This window comes from Pogona vitticeps, chromosome 5 (genome assembly GCF_051106095.1).
Source record: "Pogona vitticeps strain Pit_001003342236 chromosome 5, PviZW2.1, whole genome shotgun sequence".
NCBI classification, from domain to species: domain Eukaryota; kingdom Metazoa; phylum Chordata; class Lepidosauria; order Squamata; family Agamidae; genus Pogona; species Pogona vitticeps.
This window is the reverse complement of record NC_135787.1, coordinates 38,734,269-38,751,047: the sequence shown is the minus strand read 5'-3', so window position 1 is coordinate 38,751,047 and position 16,779 is coordinate 38,734,269. Positions and strand designations below refer to the sequence as shown.

Genomic DNA, 16,779 nt, shown 5'->3' with positions numbered 1-16,779 from the left:
ACTCCAAGCTGGGAGACTGCAATGGTCACCGTCTCCTACTCCTGGTCCAACCCACCAACTGCCTCTGCTGCCTGCCCACTATAGAATCAATTGAGAGGGAGAGGATGGTGTTTTCCCAAACAATAGCTGTCTTTGCCATTGGTTAAAAGGCAAGCAGAGATGGGGCTATAGCAAGCAGTCCCACCCCTGATGTGAGGTCACTTTCTTCCCTACCCTATATATGGAGACTTCCACACAGCTCGGAACCCCACATGACTGGGGTTCTGAATTGTGTGGAAACCTCAGTGAGTACAGCAGGGTACATGGCCTCTCTGCTGTAGGCATCCATTGTGTACATGTGGATGTTTTCCAGGGCGGGTCTTTGTGACAATGTCACACTGGGACAGAACTCTTTGGCATGGCTTCTCATGTGATGAGGAGCTGGGCTCTTGAGGTGGGCATTTCTCCTTGTTCTTAAAAAAAATCCATTAAAAACTTGAGGTATCTGTGAGGGCTGGGGGGTTGTTGCTCAGAGCTGTGGGGACCACATATGGGCTCTGAGAGCCTCATGTGGCTCAGGGTCTACATTTTACCTACCCCTGCTAGAGTGAATGGGTAAAAATATTGGAGAAAAGAGACAAGTGGAAGAATGTGTTGCGAGGTGGAAAAACTACTTGGTCTTGTGCTGCTCAGAAATTTCCAGTTTACAATCTGGACACCATGGACAATGTAGCCACTCTGCTGTCCAGAACTGGCTTCTTAGGACAGGAACTGCAATCATTATATTGTTGTTGTAGGCTTTCCACACTGTTTCCAGTCTGCCCTCAAAAAGGCAACATGGCTCTCCGAAACAATTCACACAGGGCCTCTTGAATTTTGTCTAATGATGTCTGCTTCTTCAAACTATTCAGACCAGCGTCTATTGTGTCCCTTGACATTGCCACCTTGTCTCTGAATCTTCCCAGCTAAGTATTGTGCCCTCAGTCATGACGACACCTTGTGAGCTCCACCTGTGAAACAAAAGAGCACAAAGGATGATTATCCTGAATGCCACAAAAGCATCTTACAGATTCTGGTCCTTTTGGGGGAGATAGTTAACGTTGTGGTGACTGTCACTTTTAGAATTTCTGGAATAGGAATGTCTAGAACTCACCCCATACTTTCTTTTCACTGGCCTGCATTTCCAATCATACATATAAAAAAATCAAGGTCTGCTCTGTATCTGTTCAACTACTGAGTTCTCAGGAGGTGGTGGTGTTATTAATAATCCATATAAATCACTTTAAACATGTCAAGTGCTTTAGAGTCATCCTCTCATTCATCATTGCAACAACTCTTTGAGATAAGTATTTACATTTTTTTCAGAAGGTGAATCTGCTAATGATTTGCCTGGGGCAACTCCATGGTCCATGGCTGAGCTAATCTATGAATTCTGGTCCCCCAGGTCCAAACTCTGTGATCTCAGGGATGAATGTAAAGCTACAACATGAAGGTTATTTTTGATGTGTCTGAGTAGTACACTACTGTCCACTAACTAAGCAAATCTTTTGCTACCCATAGATGATGAAGTAGTTAGAGTTCATATGGACCTTACTATCCTTCAATAGTAAATTAACCAAATGAAAAGACTAATTAAGAAAGTTCAGATTCTTGACCCTAATATAGTTCTATCCTCAGGGCAAAAAATAGAAGGTACATGATAGTCTTTGCAAGCAGAGCTGATTCAGATTTTGATCCTTGTTTCCAATTTATGAGGTTACGGTTACTCATATTGCAGAATTAAGAATGAGCTTGTTTGACCATGTTTTATATTTGCAGACAATGAAGTGCCATGTTAGCAATATTTATTTAATATATAAAATCATGTTCAAGGATATCAAGTATTTTCCCCAAGCAAAATGCTTCACTTTCAGAGCACAGATGAATAATATTACATTTTTTATTATATTTTCAGAAATGTTCCACTTGCCATTTGCACTTCAATGGTTATCGTCACAGTTGGCTACGTCTTAACCAATGTGGCCTATTTCACAACTCTTAGCCCTGTGGATCTGCTAGCCTCCAAGGCAGTGGCAGTGGTAAGTCATAGCAGAATAAAGTATGTAAATTATGTAAGTGAATAAAGACTTCAGAATAGATTCCTTGATCATAGTGGAAAACAAAATTTATGGGATTCATTGTTCAAAACTGTAGAATGGGGTAAGGCACTACAAAAAATCTCTAGCTGATTCACATTTCCTCTCTTTTGCCAGACTTTTGCTGAACGTTTAATGGGGAGTTTCTCCTTAGCGGTCCCCATTTTTGTAGCCCTCTCTTGCTTTGGATCTATGAATGGTGGCATCTTTGCTGTTTCCAGGTGAGTTGAGGGAATATAACATGTGAGTGAAGATAATTACTTGCAATGCAGTATGTAGACTAGCCTGTTTTTCAAGGAGGACAAATTAATGACCACCTAATAATAGGCACAGCATAAACGCACAAAGAATTTTGCAGAGTTTCTCCCCTTCTCTTTGAAACCACTGGATAAAAAAATCCTACAGCAAACAGTAGTGCACAACAGTACTCCTGAGGTCTTGCATAGCTCCTCTTAGATTTTGTGGGGCTTAGATGTTTCTGGTGAGTTGAATTGGAAGGTGGTTGTTTTCATTTTTCATTGCAACCTCCATAACCCCCTCAAACAAACAACAAACAAACAAAACTATTACCACGGGCTGGAAATATCTCCTGAGCTAATTATCAGGTGATGCCAAGACACTGCAGATTGGAGTGGAAGATTTTTGTTGTGTGAGCACCAGCTTAATTAGGCCCTTGTCCTCAGTGAGTCCAATATGCTAGTGATAATAATTCAGTTTAGGAGAGAGAAGATAAATATGAAGTACTCAGAAGTACCTGCTCTTGAATGCTGTCAAAGGTGGGAGCTGAAGATGGATTTTACAGACTTATTTTACAAGGCTCTAAATTTGTTTTCATGATTTCTTTTAAACCAGAACTTCTGATGCTTGCCTTACATACGAACAAATAGTCCTGCTGAGGATAACTTTAAATGTGTTCTACATCTCTAGTGAACGGCTTCCATTCATCTTGGTAATGAGTGTCTTTAAAAGCTGTCCAAATTTATTTTCCCACCAGGATGTTCTACGTCGCATCCCGTGAGGGTCACCTTCCAGAAATTCTCTCCATGATTCATGTTCGGAAGCACACTCCTCTACCAGCTGTCATTGTTTTGGTAAATCATACAAACAAATGTCCCTGCACCAAGGCTGCAGAGCATTGACTTGCACCGGAGACTTCAAATGCAACTTGAATACATCTTCTTGCATCTCAGTTATTTATTTCCATTTCATAGGGTTGGCTATGTTTGGAGAGGGGTGGAAGGTAATTGCAAGAGTGATCTATTTGAGGTACTCCTCCTCTGACTTGCTATTAGTTGCCTTTAACTCTCTCAGGCTGGCACCTAAATCACACCTCATTACTTTTTATTTGAAAGGTTGAATGAGAGTGATTAGCTAAGCTCCTCTTGTTCCAATGACTCTTCCTAGATAGGGATGCAGAGTAATAAAATTCTACATAAAGACTACAGTCTAGTGCACTGTCTGGGAAGACCCTGAAGTCCCGTTATGAGTACTGTACTTTGCAAAGAAAATGCAAATAGGAGTAGCAGATAAAGGGGCATTACCATCCTCTAAAGGGTTTTAATTTTAGGCTATAAGATAATATTTGCTCTTTGAGTTCTCCGCTTTCCTCCTATATTTATTCCTTGAAGATTAAACAATATGTAATCCTTAGCATATCTACTTAGAATACATTTTACTAGAAATTATGGAGTTGACTCAGAAAAAAGCATGTTTTGGATTTTATCTCTCCTGGTTTGGCTCAAATAAAAGTATGAAACTGAGTGATTGCAGTGTGGTTCAATTGTAATGAATGTCCCTGAGATCCCGAAATGTCCATTGTTTATCTCCTCCATCAGAAGAGATACTCACCATCAGTACAATACAGTAGTAACAAAGCAATTTTATGGTTGTAAATAATTGCATTTCATGTTTATAACTGACTGAAAATCCTTCCTATAGCCATTTGATGTTTGAGGGTTAGGATCCCAAGGAATGATAATATTTGCAGAAATTATAAGCTATTTTAGGAACTGCACAGTGCATCCTCTAAAGAGAGCCCGTGTCATGTAGTCAAGTGGTCAAGCAGGACTCGGGAGAGGCCGATTGTGTAGGAATAAGATTTGGGAGGTGCACAAAAATCACTAGGTGACTTTGGACCAGTCAGTCTTAAGAGGGGAAGAGGAGAGCCATGTATGCCCCTTTAAACAATTGAAGGAAAGGTACGTAGAATAGAAACATAAGTAAGGCACAAAAGCTAGACTCCTGTTTGCGTACAGGATCACGTGATGGCAATTGTGTAAGTTATTTCTCCCCCTGAAGCAGGCTTTCCTTCACATGAACTGAGAAGCACTGATTGTAAAATTGGTTGCACTATCATTTACACAACCAGTTGTGCAAAGGAGAGTATACTGTGTGGGGGATGCAGTGAAATTGCCCTTACCTGCACATAAAACTTGAATAGAATTTTGGCCAAAATAAAGAAAAAAAATGAAAAGAGATTATGTAACTATTTTTACAGCACTTACAGACTTTCAGACCTGTTGAGAGTCACACACAAACTTCAGAGGCTGGCTGAGAGGCAAGCTGGAAAATTAGTCATTCCCCCAGTGATTCCGTTACCAGTGATGATTATTCTGAAACCAGGTCTCCAATGTTTTCCAAATATTTCACCAAATATCCCTTTGTGAGCTTCAGATCTTAAAAATGAATAAAATATCAGGGCTATTCTGTCCTCGTTTATCTTCCCAAAGAAAATAGATTATTAATGTTAAAAGAGGCAGAGATTGAGAAAGAGAGAGAAAGAGATTGCCTGTGAGTAGGCCACCATGTTCTGAATGCATTTTTAAAACTTATTTCATTGCTGCAGCCCAGTATTAAACACTGTGGAGAGCCAAATAGGATGCATATAATAAAACTGAGTAAACAGCAGCCTTTGGGCCAGTGAGTCACCCTCTTGCATTTGATCTGTTTTGCAGTACCCACTGACTATGATCATGCTCTTCACCAGTGATCTCTACAGTCTCTTGAACTTCCTCAGTTTTGCCAGGTGGCTTTTTATAGGCTTGGCTGTTGCTGGGATGATTTATCTCCGATATAAGCGCCCTGACATGCCTCGTCCTTTCAAGGTAACACTAGTAATGTGACTTTTTAACACAAATACTTTTCTTTCGTACTTACAGTACATCTCCCTACCCATCAAAAAACAGAAGAGGTGGTGGTGGTTTGTTTGTTTGTTTGTTTGTTTTGCCTTGCTTTTATCAGAAAAATACATTGTTTTTGTAATAGTTCACTTATAAACTTTGCTTCTCTTTAAAACTGAGGTGGGACCATATGGCCTTCTAGGTATTGCTAGACTAAAAATCTTATCATTCCCAACCATTGCCTATCCCGGTTAGATTGTGATGGGGGTTGCAGTTGAACAACATAGAGTAACACATTCTCTACCCCTGAAGGTCATTTTCTGAGGCCTTGCTCCAAAAGTTTTCACTCTCAGATGTTAGGTGGATAGTAAATGGGAGCACATCTATTTCATTGTTGGCAATCTTCTTTAAAGAATACCTTCCCACCTTCCCATCAATTTATTTGATGCCAAGTCTGCTATCTGTCTAGCATGAGCTTAAGCCTGCTCTGTTCCCTTGTGTATTTTATGGATAACAACTGTTTTCAGAGCTTGAAAGTAAATAGCAAATTGCTTGAAACTAATCCCTTCTTGTCATGTTTGGTGGCCCTTGGTCCATGTGAGGCCCCAGTGCACCCTCCCCCCGCACGGTGTAATCTCGCAATTTGCAGCACTGGGAGGTTGGGTGAGCTATAACCTTCCTGTGGACTTACTAGGACTCAACGATCCAACTTCCTTCCACACTACCCGCCAGCGTGACCAAATTTAACAACAACACCCATAAAACAGCCTCACCTCGATCAGTGTGGGATAGGCAAAAAATCCCCCGGGACTACCGTCCAATCAAGTAGCGGGTCAAAAATTCCTATCCAGCCCCAAATGGTGTCCAGAACACTCACACTGAATACAAAGTGGGTGGGTTGGCTGAGAGCCTTGAAAGAGGCCAAATCAGGGGTGGGGCTTTCCTTTAAAGCAACTCACTCCTGCCCCTGCCCTCCTGGAGTGCTCCCATGGACCAGCTGTCTCGCGCTACTCCAGAGGGGGCAGCAAAGAGCTCTGTGCGGCGAAGGAAGCCTCGCCGACGGAGCCGCCATTATAGTCACAGGGACATCAGCTCACTAAATCATGGAGGAGGAATATTACATGGCTGATGCTATACCTCATGCTCCGCTGTGATTGCTGAGGCAACAATAAGGTACATGAGAGGAAGGTTTGTTTTGTATCAAAGGCCAGCATTTTGTAGTATTTAAATGTGTTCAAAATTAATTACTATTTAGCTACTTTTTAGAAATGGCAAGGTAGAAATGTATTTTTCAAAAACTTATCTTTTGGTAACAGGAATTATATAACTGTAACTAACAACTTTTTAAAAAAGTAACTTTCCAAGTTCTGGTTGTTTTATTTTGCTCATTGCTATCAATTGTTGTCAACTGAGTTGACAAGAAAAGAAATTTTCAATGACATGTTGGTTACAACATTTCATGAGGCAGTGTAATCTGTTGCCCAAATTTTATTTGCCTTAACAGATTTCTGACTGTTTATGCATTGTCACTAATAAAGAAAATCAAAAGGTGGTTCATAATCTTTGCACCTTCTTCATTATAAAACTGATCCTAATGGACGCTTACAAAGGATGCCATCTTTGCTATATTTGCTCCTGTCTTATAATCTGATGAACGACTGGGAAAGGGAGTTAGTAAGGAAAAATATCCATTTGCAGCTCTTTAAATTTAAAGACTGTATAGCAGGTGTGTGTGCATGTTTGTGGGTAATTAAGCAGCTGCTGGCATGCCTGCTGTATTAAAGCACTTTTAATTTGACTTCTTGCCTTTGAAAAGCCTGCCCTGAACACCTGTGTTTCTTGAAGATTTGGTGTGTGCCACTGTTTTATCCAATGTTCATTTCATGAACCTTAAATGCCAATGTCATTCAACAGCCAAGGTTAAGCACTGATGTCTTCATCTGTTTTCCAGGTGCCACTCTTTATTCCTGCCCTGTTTTCCTTTACGTGCCTCTTCATGGTTGCACTGTCACTTTATGGAGACCCTGTCAATACTGGCATTGGCTTTGCAATAACACTGACTGGTGTCCCTGCATACTACCTCTTTATCATATGGGACAAGAAGCCAAGGTGGTTTAGACGGCTGTTAGGTGAGTGGACAATGAAAGGGGATCATTTCCTTTGTGTGTGTGGTTATTTTTAAAGAGAAGAGTATGATACTATAACTAAACATTGTGAATATTTTTAATTGGCTTCATTGCCACAGTAAATCATTAACTGGATTCTTTAAAGGTATAAATATTATGAGCTAAATCCAATGTTTACCCAACTAAGGTAAACCCATTCAATCAACTTTGGTAAGTCAACCCTTCTAAAATCCCACTGTTCCAATTAATCTATTCTTATTGGGCATAATAATCAGAGTTTGCACTATGTATTTAATGTGTAAAGGACGGAATCCAAACTGAAAAAAATTATACAAGTGCAATGTAAATGTCAGTTGTGAATTGCTGTTAGTTAAGATGGCAATGTAGGCATTTGCTGTTGCACACCAGTTATATGACTGGGCAGATGACAACAAATACATCTGCTGCCTTACATTGATGGACTTAATGCTGACAAGCATACATAATAAAATTCTGGCCAGTGTGTATTTCTGCAGGCAGAAATAAACAAGTTAGCCTTGTACTAATATAAGACATCACTCACAAGGTGATTTTTATTTTTGACCAATATATTTTTAAAGTTAATGAATCGTCCTTGAATTCCTACCTTCTCCTCAAATCCTATTATCTACTAATTTTCTTTTTTCATAAAGGGACAGTGGCTTTTACAGGTGACTCTGTCATTCTCATAAGAAGCAATTAACACTTGCATTTTTGCTAGTGAAAACAAAGTACAAATTGAGTCTGTGATTTGTTAGATTATAATGGTGCCTCAAATTGGGAGAAGCCAGTTACTCTGGTGTATGGAATTGTGTGCCTGCAGTGGAGGTCCCCCACTGTACTTTCTAGAAATGTAACCTCCTGTCAAGGAGGTATTGTCTTGTAGTAAGTGAGGGTTTTTTCATCTATTTTTAAAAAACTGAATAATTTTCTGTGAACATCCTTGAACTGGAGCAGTTGTATGGCCTTCACTTGCTTTTCTCATCGATTTCTTACACATCATTATGTTCTCTGAAAAAAACTTGTGGCTGTTTCTTCAAATTAATAAGTGAAAATATAGCTTACTGAAGCAATAGGCTCATACATCCTTGCCCAAATTATACTTAGTACTGAACTGGTACTTTCCCTTAATAGTATTACTAGGCATATTGTACTCAATTTGGTTTAACTCTCTATGCTGTGAGTTACTTGGACCAAACAGATATACTGAGAGATCCATATTTTCCCCTAATAGCCTATTCTGAGCCAGTCATTTCCTATTACAGCCCACAGTATTTGATACATGACTGGATTTTGGTTGTATTTTGTCAAATTTAAACAGTGCAGGTCAGGTGCAAAGCAAATACAATCAATGTCTGATCAATATTGATAAGCCATTAAGAGATGTCAGCATCAGCCACCATTTTAAGGATTAGCATTAAATGGAATAAATAGCTTGTACGGACTATTCCTTGTGCTTGATTTATGGACCACATGCAGTATTCAGTACTTAAGATAGTGTTACATGAAATAAGCATTAGGTTTGCCATGATTTCTTGTAGCTATGGGGAACTGGAAATTTATTTATTCAGTAATCTAAAACTCTCATTGATGAATGACTTATTTTTAATTTTTCTATGTAATTGACGTGGTGGCGCTGCGGGCTAAACCGCAGAAGCCTGTCCTGCAGGGTCAGAAGACCAAGCAGTTGTAAGATCGAATCCACGTGATGGAGTGAGCTCCCGTCGCTTGTCCCAGCTACCGCCAACCTAGCGGTTCGAAAGCATGCAAATGCAAGTAGATAAATAGGGACCACTTCGGTGGGAAGGTAACAGCGTTCCGTGTCTAAGTTGCACTGGCCATGTAACCACGGAAGATAGTCTTCAGACAAACGCTGGCTCTATGGCTTGGAAATGGGGATGAGCACTGCCCCCTAGAGTCGAACACGACTGGACAAAAATTGTCAAGGGGAACCTTTACCTTTACCTTTATGTAATTATACTGATGTTTTCAGAGTGTTCAGAAACACATTGAAGGCATGTACCAAATCCTTTTGTAGAGATAATCATTACGAGGAAGGTATGATTTGGGTGGAGAATTAGGGAATGTTTAACTTGTCCCCCACCCACCATTCTTTATGTTTGAATTGAACCCACCTTCCAACTACTCTGCTGCCTGCAGAATTCTATGTAGGGTGTTTAATCTTGTATTGTTCTGGCAGCTAGCGGGGAAACAGGAGTTGAAGATAGTTTTCAGTAGAAAAGCAACAGGTAGAGTAAAGGTTAAGCAAGCACTTCTGCTGTTTCTTCATTCTAAATTGCACCCTCCTGAAGCTATCTTTCTCTGAAAGTATAATAGCTGCCAGTTCTTGTGACACACATTAGTGAGCAATGTGTTACTTCTTTTAAAAAAATCAATAATTTCTGAATGAAGAAAACAAAATAATACTCTCTTTTTTTGTGCTACACATATATTTGTAAAAGTTTGATGACATTTTAGGAAAAAAATAAATACATCGTATTAATTCATCTAATAAAGATCTCTTATACATTAAAACTGCTTAATGTGTAGACAATGCTTTTGTAATGCATGCAATTATATAATAAAGTCTATTAACAAATGAGAAGAATTCAACTACTTGACATATGAAAAATGAACTTTTACACAAACAACTACTATTTATTGGTTATTTTAAACACTAGAGACATAAAAACAGAATAAGAATTCAGTACTTACAATGCAGAGATTTCCACATGTAATGGCAAAAGAATATTTTATTCCAAGATATCTCCCAGTGAAATCATCAGTATTTGTGGATTTTTTAAACCTAACCGTGCACATCCAAGAATCAGAAACTGAGTCTTTTAATATTTTCAGTGTTAACATTTCTGAAAACATTAGGAAACAAAATATTACTTATGCTGGTTCATATGCTGCCATAGCACTTGGAGAAAAACAATTTCTTTAAAGTCATTTGTATAAATAAAATGGATTTAAAATAAAAATACATGATGACCTATATAGGAATCATGCCTTCTATTAAAAAGGAAGTCTGCAGGGACAGAAGAAATCTCATATTTCACCTGATAGTCACAATTTCCAAAGGTCTTGGATCATCGCTTCATGAATCTGTCTGGCCACAGGATGCCAGTATTGAACCATTTTACTTAAACAGGAAAAATGAAAGCACACCCTGGAAGGAGATTATTGAAGAGCCCTGTTTTCTGCTGGCTGTACCAATGCTGCTTGAGTAAAACAACTGAAGCTGTTAAACTCCTACTGCATTAGCAGCATTATCCTAAGCACTTTACAGTGCAATTCTAAGAGTGCCTGCTCAAATGTAGGATGCTTTACATTCAATGGACCTTATTCACATGTAAGTGGGTATAAGTATCCTAAGATACTATTACTTGGCAGGATAGTGGTGATTGTCTAGATAAAGAGACACATTTCTTATGTATTGCAAACTGCATTATAATTTGCTGTATCGACTGGCATAGACCTATCCATATATAATTTCCCTTTTAAAATTAAAATATAATTATTACTGTCAGTTTAAATAGGTATTGTTTCATTAAATGCATTTTTCTACTGAATATGTTTTCTTGAGAATTTTAGTAAGATTTAAGATTTGAGATAAAAATCATGTTGAACTAATTGGGCTATTAGGTTGACGTTATATATTTGAGATGAGCGTGAACTGAAAAACCAGTTGTTCGTGATGGTTCGTGGCTACCCACAAACCATCAGAAACTCCCCCCCCAAAATGAACCAGTCAGCCCACCCACCCCCTTCCAACTGCCCCCCCCCCCCCGTTGCCTCCCTACGTAGTCCTGCCACTTCCACCACTGCCATTGTCAGAGATAGCTTCTCTTTGGACGGGCAAATGCACAAACACAATGGGTCCAGCTCCTGGAAGGGAAACTGGGCCACTGTTTCTGATGGTCATGGCAGCAACAGAGGTGGCGGTAGGACCAGGTAGGGAGAAGACAAGGACCATGGGAAGGAGGCACACGAGCATCCATTTTTCTGAAGCAAAATGAAGTGCCAAGGGGAAGAAAGTTCAGCAATTCATTTTGCTTTGGCCAAACAGGATTCCCTAACTGGGTGGTAAACTGAACCATGGACCAGCATGATTTGGTTTTTCTAGTTCATGATTTGCTTCGTGCCCATCTCCATTATATACATTTGCATGTAACATATAATTTAGTCCAAAATTAAACTACCTCCAGAATTCATGTCTCCGAAGTTTCGTGACTGCATATAAATGATATGCTTTTCATCTCCTAGGTTGGGATTTAGTGAATGTTTTCTTAGAGGTAATTCCATTGGGTACAGTGGGAGTTAATTATTAAAAAAATATTTTTATTTAGTTATTAAACTTTCATACCGCACCAATTAACGCTGGGCACTATTCTGGGCATTTTACATCCAAATAGACAGAAAGTAAATCTCAAACAGTACACTGAAAAGTAAAACTCTACATGTAAACAAATAAATCAATTGTCTAATAAATCAAATCATGTGTTGTATGCTTCTTCCAAACAAGAAGCTTCCAAAACTTTCAATATAAACTTTGAATAACTTTCTTATATTTTTTCTTTACAGACAGCATAACATCAACACTTCAAATAATTTTAGAAGTTGTTCCAACGGAGGAGAATCTGACATCATGATCTACTGTAGTTGGAGAACCAGTGTTGACCAAACAGCCTGTTCGTTCATCAGCTGAGGAAAAGAGCTGTCCTCAGTTTCTGGAAAATCTGGAAAATTATATGAGCGTCAGTTTGAATTCATACTTGACAAGAACTATAGATGGAACAGTTTTATGATGTCAGTGTTTTACATGTGGTAATCTGGACTATAAACAAAGGCAATGGTCTTTGGAGAAGGTACAGAACCTTTGTGGAATGAAGTGCATCTTCTCCTCTTATGGAAATAGAGTCAGTGTAGTATTGTGTCATTACAAGGGTTCCAGTTTTTCACATTGATAATGCTCATTGTACTGTAAATGAACATTTGTTTTAAAAATGTTCAAGATAGCTAGAAATAATATAATAGATGATGTAGGAGCTTACGTTTTGAGCTTGAAGGAAGACAGACACTTTTCTTTTTTACACTACGCACACAGTAATGTATTCCAGTTACCTTCTCAGATCTTTGAGGTATGAACGGGCACCCTGATACGTAGGTAGACATAGCAATAGATGCGCATAGAGACCTCCTCTTTATGACTGGTGCTGACACAGCTCTGGCAACATTCTGTGTGATATAATGATATCCTACAGATTTGTTCTGCTGTACTGCCTCATTTGCAAATCAATATGGATATATTATACAATCTGTTGTTGTATTAGATAGTGATAATTCAGCAGTGGGTGCTTCCATGAGTGGCTTTGATCACACAGTCATCTTGCATCATTCATGCAACCTTTTAGAGTGGGGAGATCGCTTCCATTAATAACCTTCCCATCTTTTCTGTCTTTTTTCTTCCTTTCCACCAAAAGAGAGAGAGAGAGAGAGAGAGAGAGAGAGAGAGAGAGAGAGACATGATTAGCTACAGAGTGTCTTCTGACAGGTGGGAGCAGAGCTTTTGGAGGCACCCTGAATTATTGTTGTTACCACTTTGTTGGCTGAAAGGGGTTTATTATTTTTAACTCCTGCCCTGGCTCTGTCATGCCATACCTTTGTGCCACTAGTACAAAGGGAAGTTTGTGTTGTTTTAACACAACAGTTGTAAGAATGTAAGAAGCACACTTATGTATCAGGCCTTTGTAATCTAGCATTCTGTTCACACAATAGAAAACCAGATGGCTGCAAAAAGTGCCCAAGCAGGAGATGAGTGCAAAAACACCATCTCACTCATACTTACAGCAACAATATAGTCTAATTAATACCTACTGTGATAGCATTATGCTTCTTGATGTTCCCACTGAACATCACAATGCATCCTCTCTGGTTGCATATGCACAATCTTCTGAGATAGGGTATATCACCAACACAGCTTCAGTGCTGTGTTTCTTTAATGTAGAAGACCTTGTGATTGATGCTGTACATGTAAGAACTCATAGGACTGGACCATAAGGGAAGTTAGAATATTCCAAGTAGGTTTTTTTTAAAGTATAGTGAGTTTCCTCTATAACTTAATTATTATTCAGTCTGCTTTCACTATGGATTTTTCTTCTTCTTCATTCAGTATTTCCCAGTTTTATCAATGGGTTTAAATGTGGCAGCTACCAAAACTTTAGTTATTTCGGTTGCTAAAGCTTTGGAATGTAGGACTTGTGGCCAGAACCCAAAGAACTGGGCAGATAATTATGTGCACCTAATGTTGTTTTGGGCTGCTGTTTCCCAATGCCAAATGGCAAACTGCATTTGAAATTGAGCTGTGTTTTAAAAGTTGTTTACAACATGATCCAGTATCTTGGTTTTAATAGAAAGAGAGATCTAATTTTGAAACAAAGAGAGAATCCACTAGGTGTGTTCATGTACACCTCTGTGTTTGCTAACTAAAGTTTCATCCCCTGTCTTGTAAGCTTTGTCTCAAGTATATCAACTAAACTAAATTAAATAATAAATTTATCTGTCAAAAATATGCTTCCTATTGTCGTCTTGCATCTTAAATTAAAAAGGTACTGATCATGTGAATGTTAATTTGGAATATCATAAGTTCGCAAAAGAGGTGTAAACGTCCTCTCACAGTAGCAATATAACAAACAAATGTGAAGCAAGATAAATTGGGGATTCTTAAACTTGTGTCTTTTATGGTCATAATTATTTCTAATGTGGACCATAAATACATAGCTGGAATGCATAGATACTGAAAAGATACTGTTTTTCAAGCTTCACCTCCTCAAACTGTGAATATTCATAAACATTCCTGCAAGTATTCCTGGGGTTTTACTGGCTGGGTTTGCTCACACTTAGTAAGCTAAGATTCCCAGGTAACCTGGCTTTTTATTTGCAAACAATGTACGGATGTATGTTCCCTGATAACCTGTGGTGCAGATGGCAACAGCTACATAAACTCTGCCCCTTCAATTGTGATTTGCCTATTACAATGTCCACATCTGGCATTCTGGATTGATTTCAGCCCACTGCCTCAACAAGTTAGAGAACTAAACCAACTACAAATCATAGCTCTAGCTTGTCAGGGGACAGACCAGCCAGAGTGCCTGATTCAGAAGTCGTGGCAGGCAAATCATGGAGAGCAGGTCAACAAATTGTTTAGCCACTTCTGTTTAGAAAAAGATTAATAAACCTGATAAACGTATGTGTTTATTTAAAAAAATTATCCCACCTTTCTCCTTATAGACAGTATTTAAAGCTAATGATAGTGAGTATACAAATGCCAAAAAGGATCAAACAAACATACTAAAAACATAAGCAACACCAAAACACATTCAAAGCAGTAAGGTACAACAATCCATTTAAAAAACCCACTCAGGCAGCCAGTCACTCATGGAAAGTATGCCTGAAGATAAAGATCTTCGCCTGCTTGCAGTTGGACAGTAAAGATGGGGCCAGCCTAGTCTCCTGTGGGACAGACTTCCAATGTCTAAGAATTTTGGCTTACCATCATCTCCAAACACGCTCCCACCATCTTTTCCTGTTTAAAATGCTTGATTTTCCTATAATTTATAGAAAACAAAAATATTTTTCCCAACTTCCACGTGTTTCCTTGAAATGGCCAGTTATCTAAACTTACAGCATTTTGTTGTGATGCTTCTCCTGCTATTCAAAAGTTCTTAGACTTTTTTTTGGCAGGTGGAAGCTTAACATTTTTTTAGAAACCTGTTTAAGGCATCACTTTTCCATCGGATTTGTGGCACTCTCACAAGCTCTGTATCCTTAGAGGAATTGCCTCCTTCATCAATTGTGCGATTTCATATTCTGTACACAGTGAGTAATTTGTAAAGTAATAGTATGACTTTTGGAAAGGCACACAGGAGAATTGTTACTCTAATTAATAATTCCATTGCATGAATATTTACAATCATTATAATAATGCACAGCTATATTAATGAGGACCCGATTGTGTGATTAAAAAAACAACAAAAATCTGTAGCTCTACCAGGCTCAAAGAGTAAACAGTGTGGCATCTAAAACAGATGACTAGTGCTGAGCAGTGCACTAGAGACTGGAATTCTTAGGCTTTCACTACCCTGTTTACCTGAAAATAAGACCTAACTTGAAAATAAGCCCTAGTGTGATTTTTTCAGGATGCTTGTAATATAAGCTCTACCCACAAAATAAGCCCCAGTTGAGTGGAACCCCCCCCCCCCCCACTGTGCAGCAACCAGAAGAAGATGACAGGACTGTATTTGAATGAATGTAGATTGCCGTACATGAAAAAAATAAGACATCCCCTGAAAATAAGACCTAAGGTGTTTGTTTTTTTTGGAGCAAAAATTAATATAAAATTCTTGGATGTATGGGAAACAGGGTATATGTGATTGCAACACTTGTTTCCAAAGAGCTGAAACAGCTGCAACACAGGAAGAGGTGGTGAAAGAAATTATTTAGGACAGAAAACACACTTGGTGTGAGAAATTTATCCAACCACCACCACTTTTTCCCAAATTCCCCTTGCCATTCCTTTCAGCGTGGACTTACTACTAGTCTCAGCAATTGGTCAGAAGAAATGTGCCTGGTGGGAGAGATTGCTGGGGGCAACATGTCAAGCAAGACAAAGATTCAGCATCCCTCTCCCACTTGCCATTTTGTTGGTTTGAATTCCAGCCCCTTTACTTTTCAGTTGTGTGTCTGGTTTGCAGATGTTCTGCCATCACATCTACTTAAGAGTCTAAGTACAGCAACTAGACCTAATTAAATGCCTCCACGCAGAAGTGTAGCAAGAAGGAGCCATGGTTTGTATCAATAAGGCCTTAGAGCCTACTCTGCTACAAGTGCTTGTATGAATAAGGATGGGGAGAATAGATGTTGGGCAGTTCTATCCATCTTCATTGACCACCTACCTATTGATTCTTTCCTGCTTTGCACAGTATGGACATTGTTGGTCTGGTACACAACTAAATAATCTGCGGCTACAGTAGCTACTTCTGTCATACAAAACCTTACTCAAAGCTTGGGAAGCTGCATTTTAAAATAAATTAATCCCTGTTACTCGTTACAATATAATTTGTAAAGGAACCCGCTCTTCCTACTTATTACAATCTTGTAAAATTAAGTCATTGTGTTACTTGTTTTGATAACTGTTGCTTTTATGTCCTTTTCCACTGGAGTGGAATTAGGATTGATAACAAAAAGGTAGAAAATCATGAAAAATTCCTGTTAAGTTGCCTCTAAAAAGTCTTAAAGCACCCCTTATAAATCACTGGTAGAAGGAACTAGAAAAGATTTCTGGTTAACCACAATCATCTCAGAAGATCTTTAAGTTTCTAATATTTTCAACGTCTATTG

The 16,779-nt window shown here is 38.8% G+C and overlaps 1 protein-coding gene across 2 annotated transcripts in view; it reads left to right on the top strand.

The window, feature by feature from the left end:
* Nucleotides 1-13,951, top strand: part of SLC7A11 (solute carrier family 7 member 11) — an 83,005-nt gene extending 69,054 nt beyond the window's left edge. Inside the window, exons 7-12 of one of the 2 annotated variants that reach the window (XM_020783090.3) lie at nt 1,934-2,057; nt 2,232-2,335; nt 3,109-3,205; nt 5,069-5,218; nt 7,185-7,362; nt 11,965-13,951. In XM_020783090.3, coding sequence (XP_020638749.2) covers nt 1,934-2,057; nt 2,232-2,335; nt 3,109-3,205; nt 5,069-5,218; nt 7,185-7,362; nt 11,965-12,032 — 721 coding nt within the window. In that variant the 3' untranslated portion in view covers nt 12,033-13,951. The remainder of the gene's footprint in view (nt 1-1,933; nt 2,058-2,231; nt 2,336-3,108; nt 3,206-5,068; nt 5,219-7,184; nt 7,363-11,964) is intronic. The other variant, XM_073001644.2, reaches the window with a different exon arrangement.
* The last annotated feature ends 2,828 nt before the right edge of the window (nt 13,952-16,779 follow it).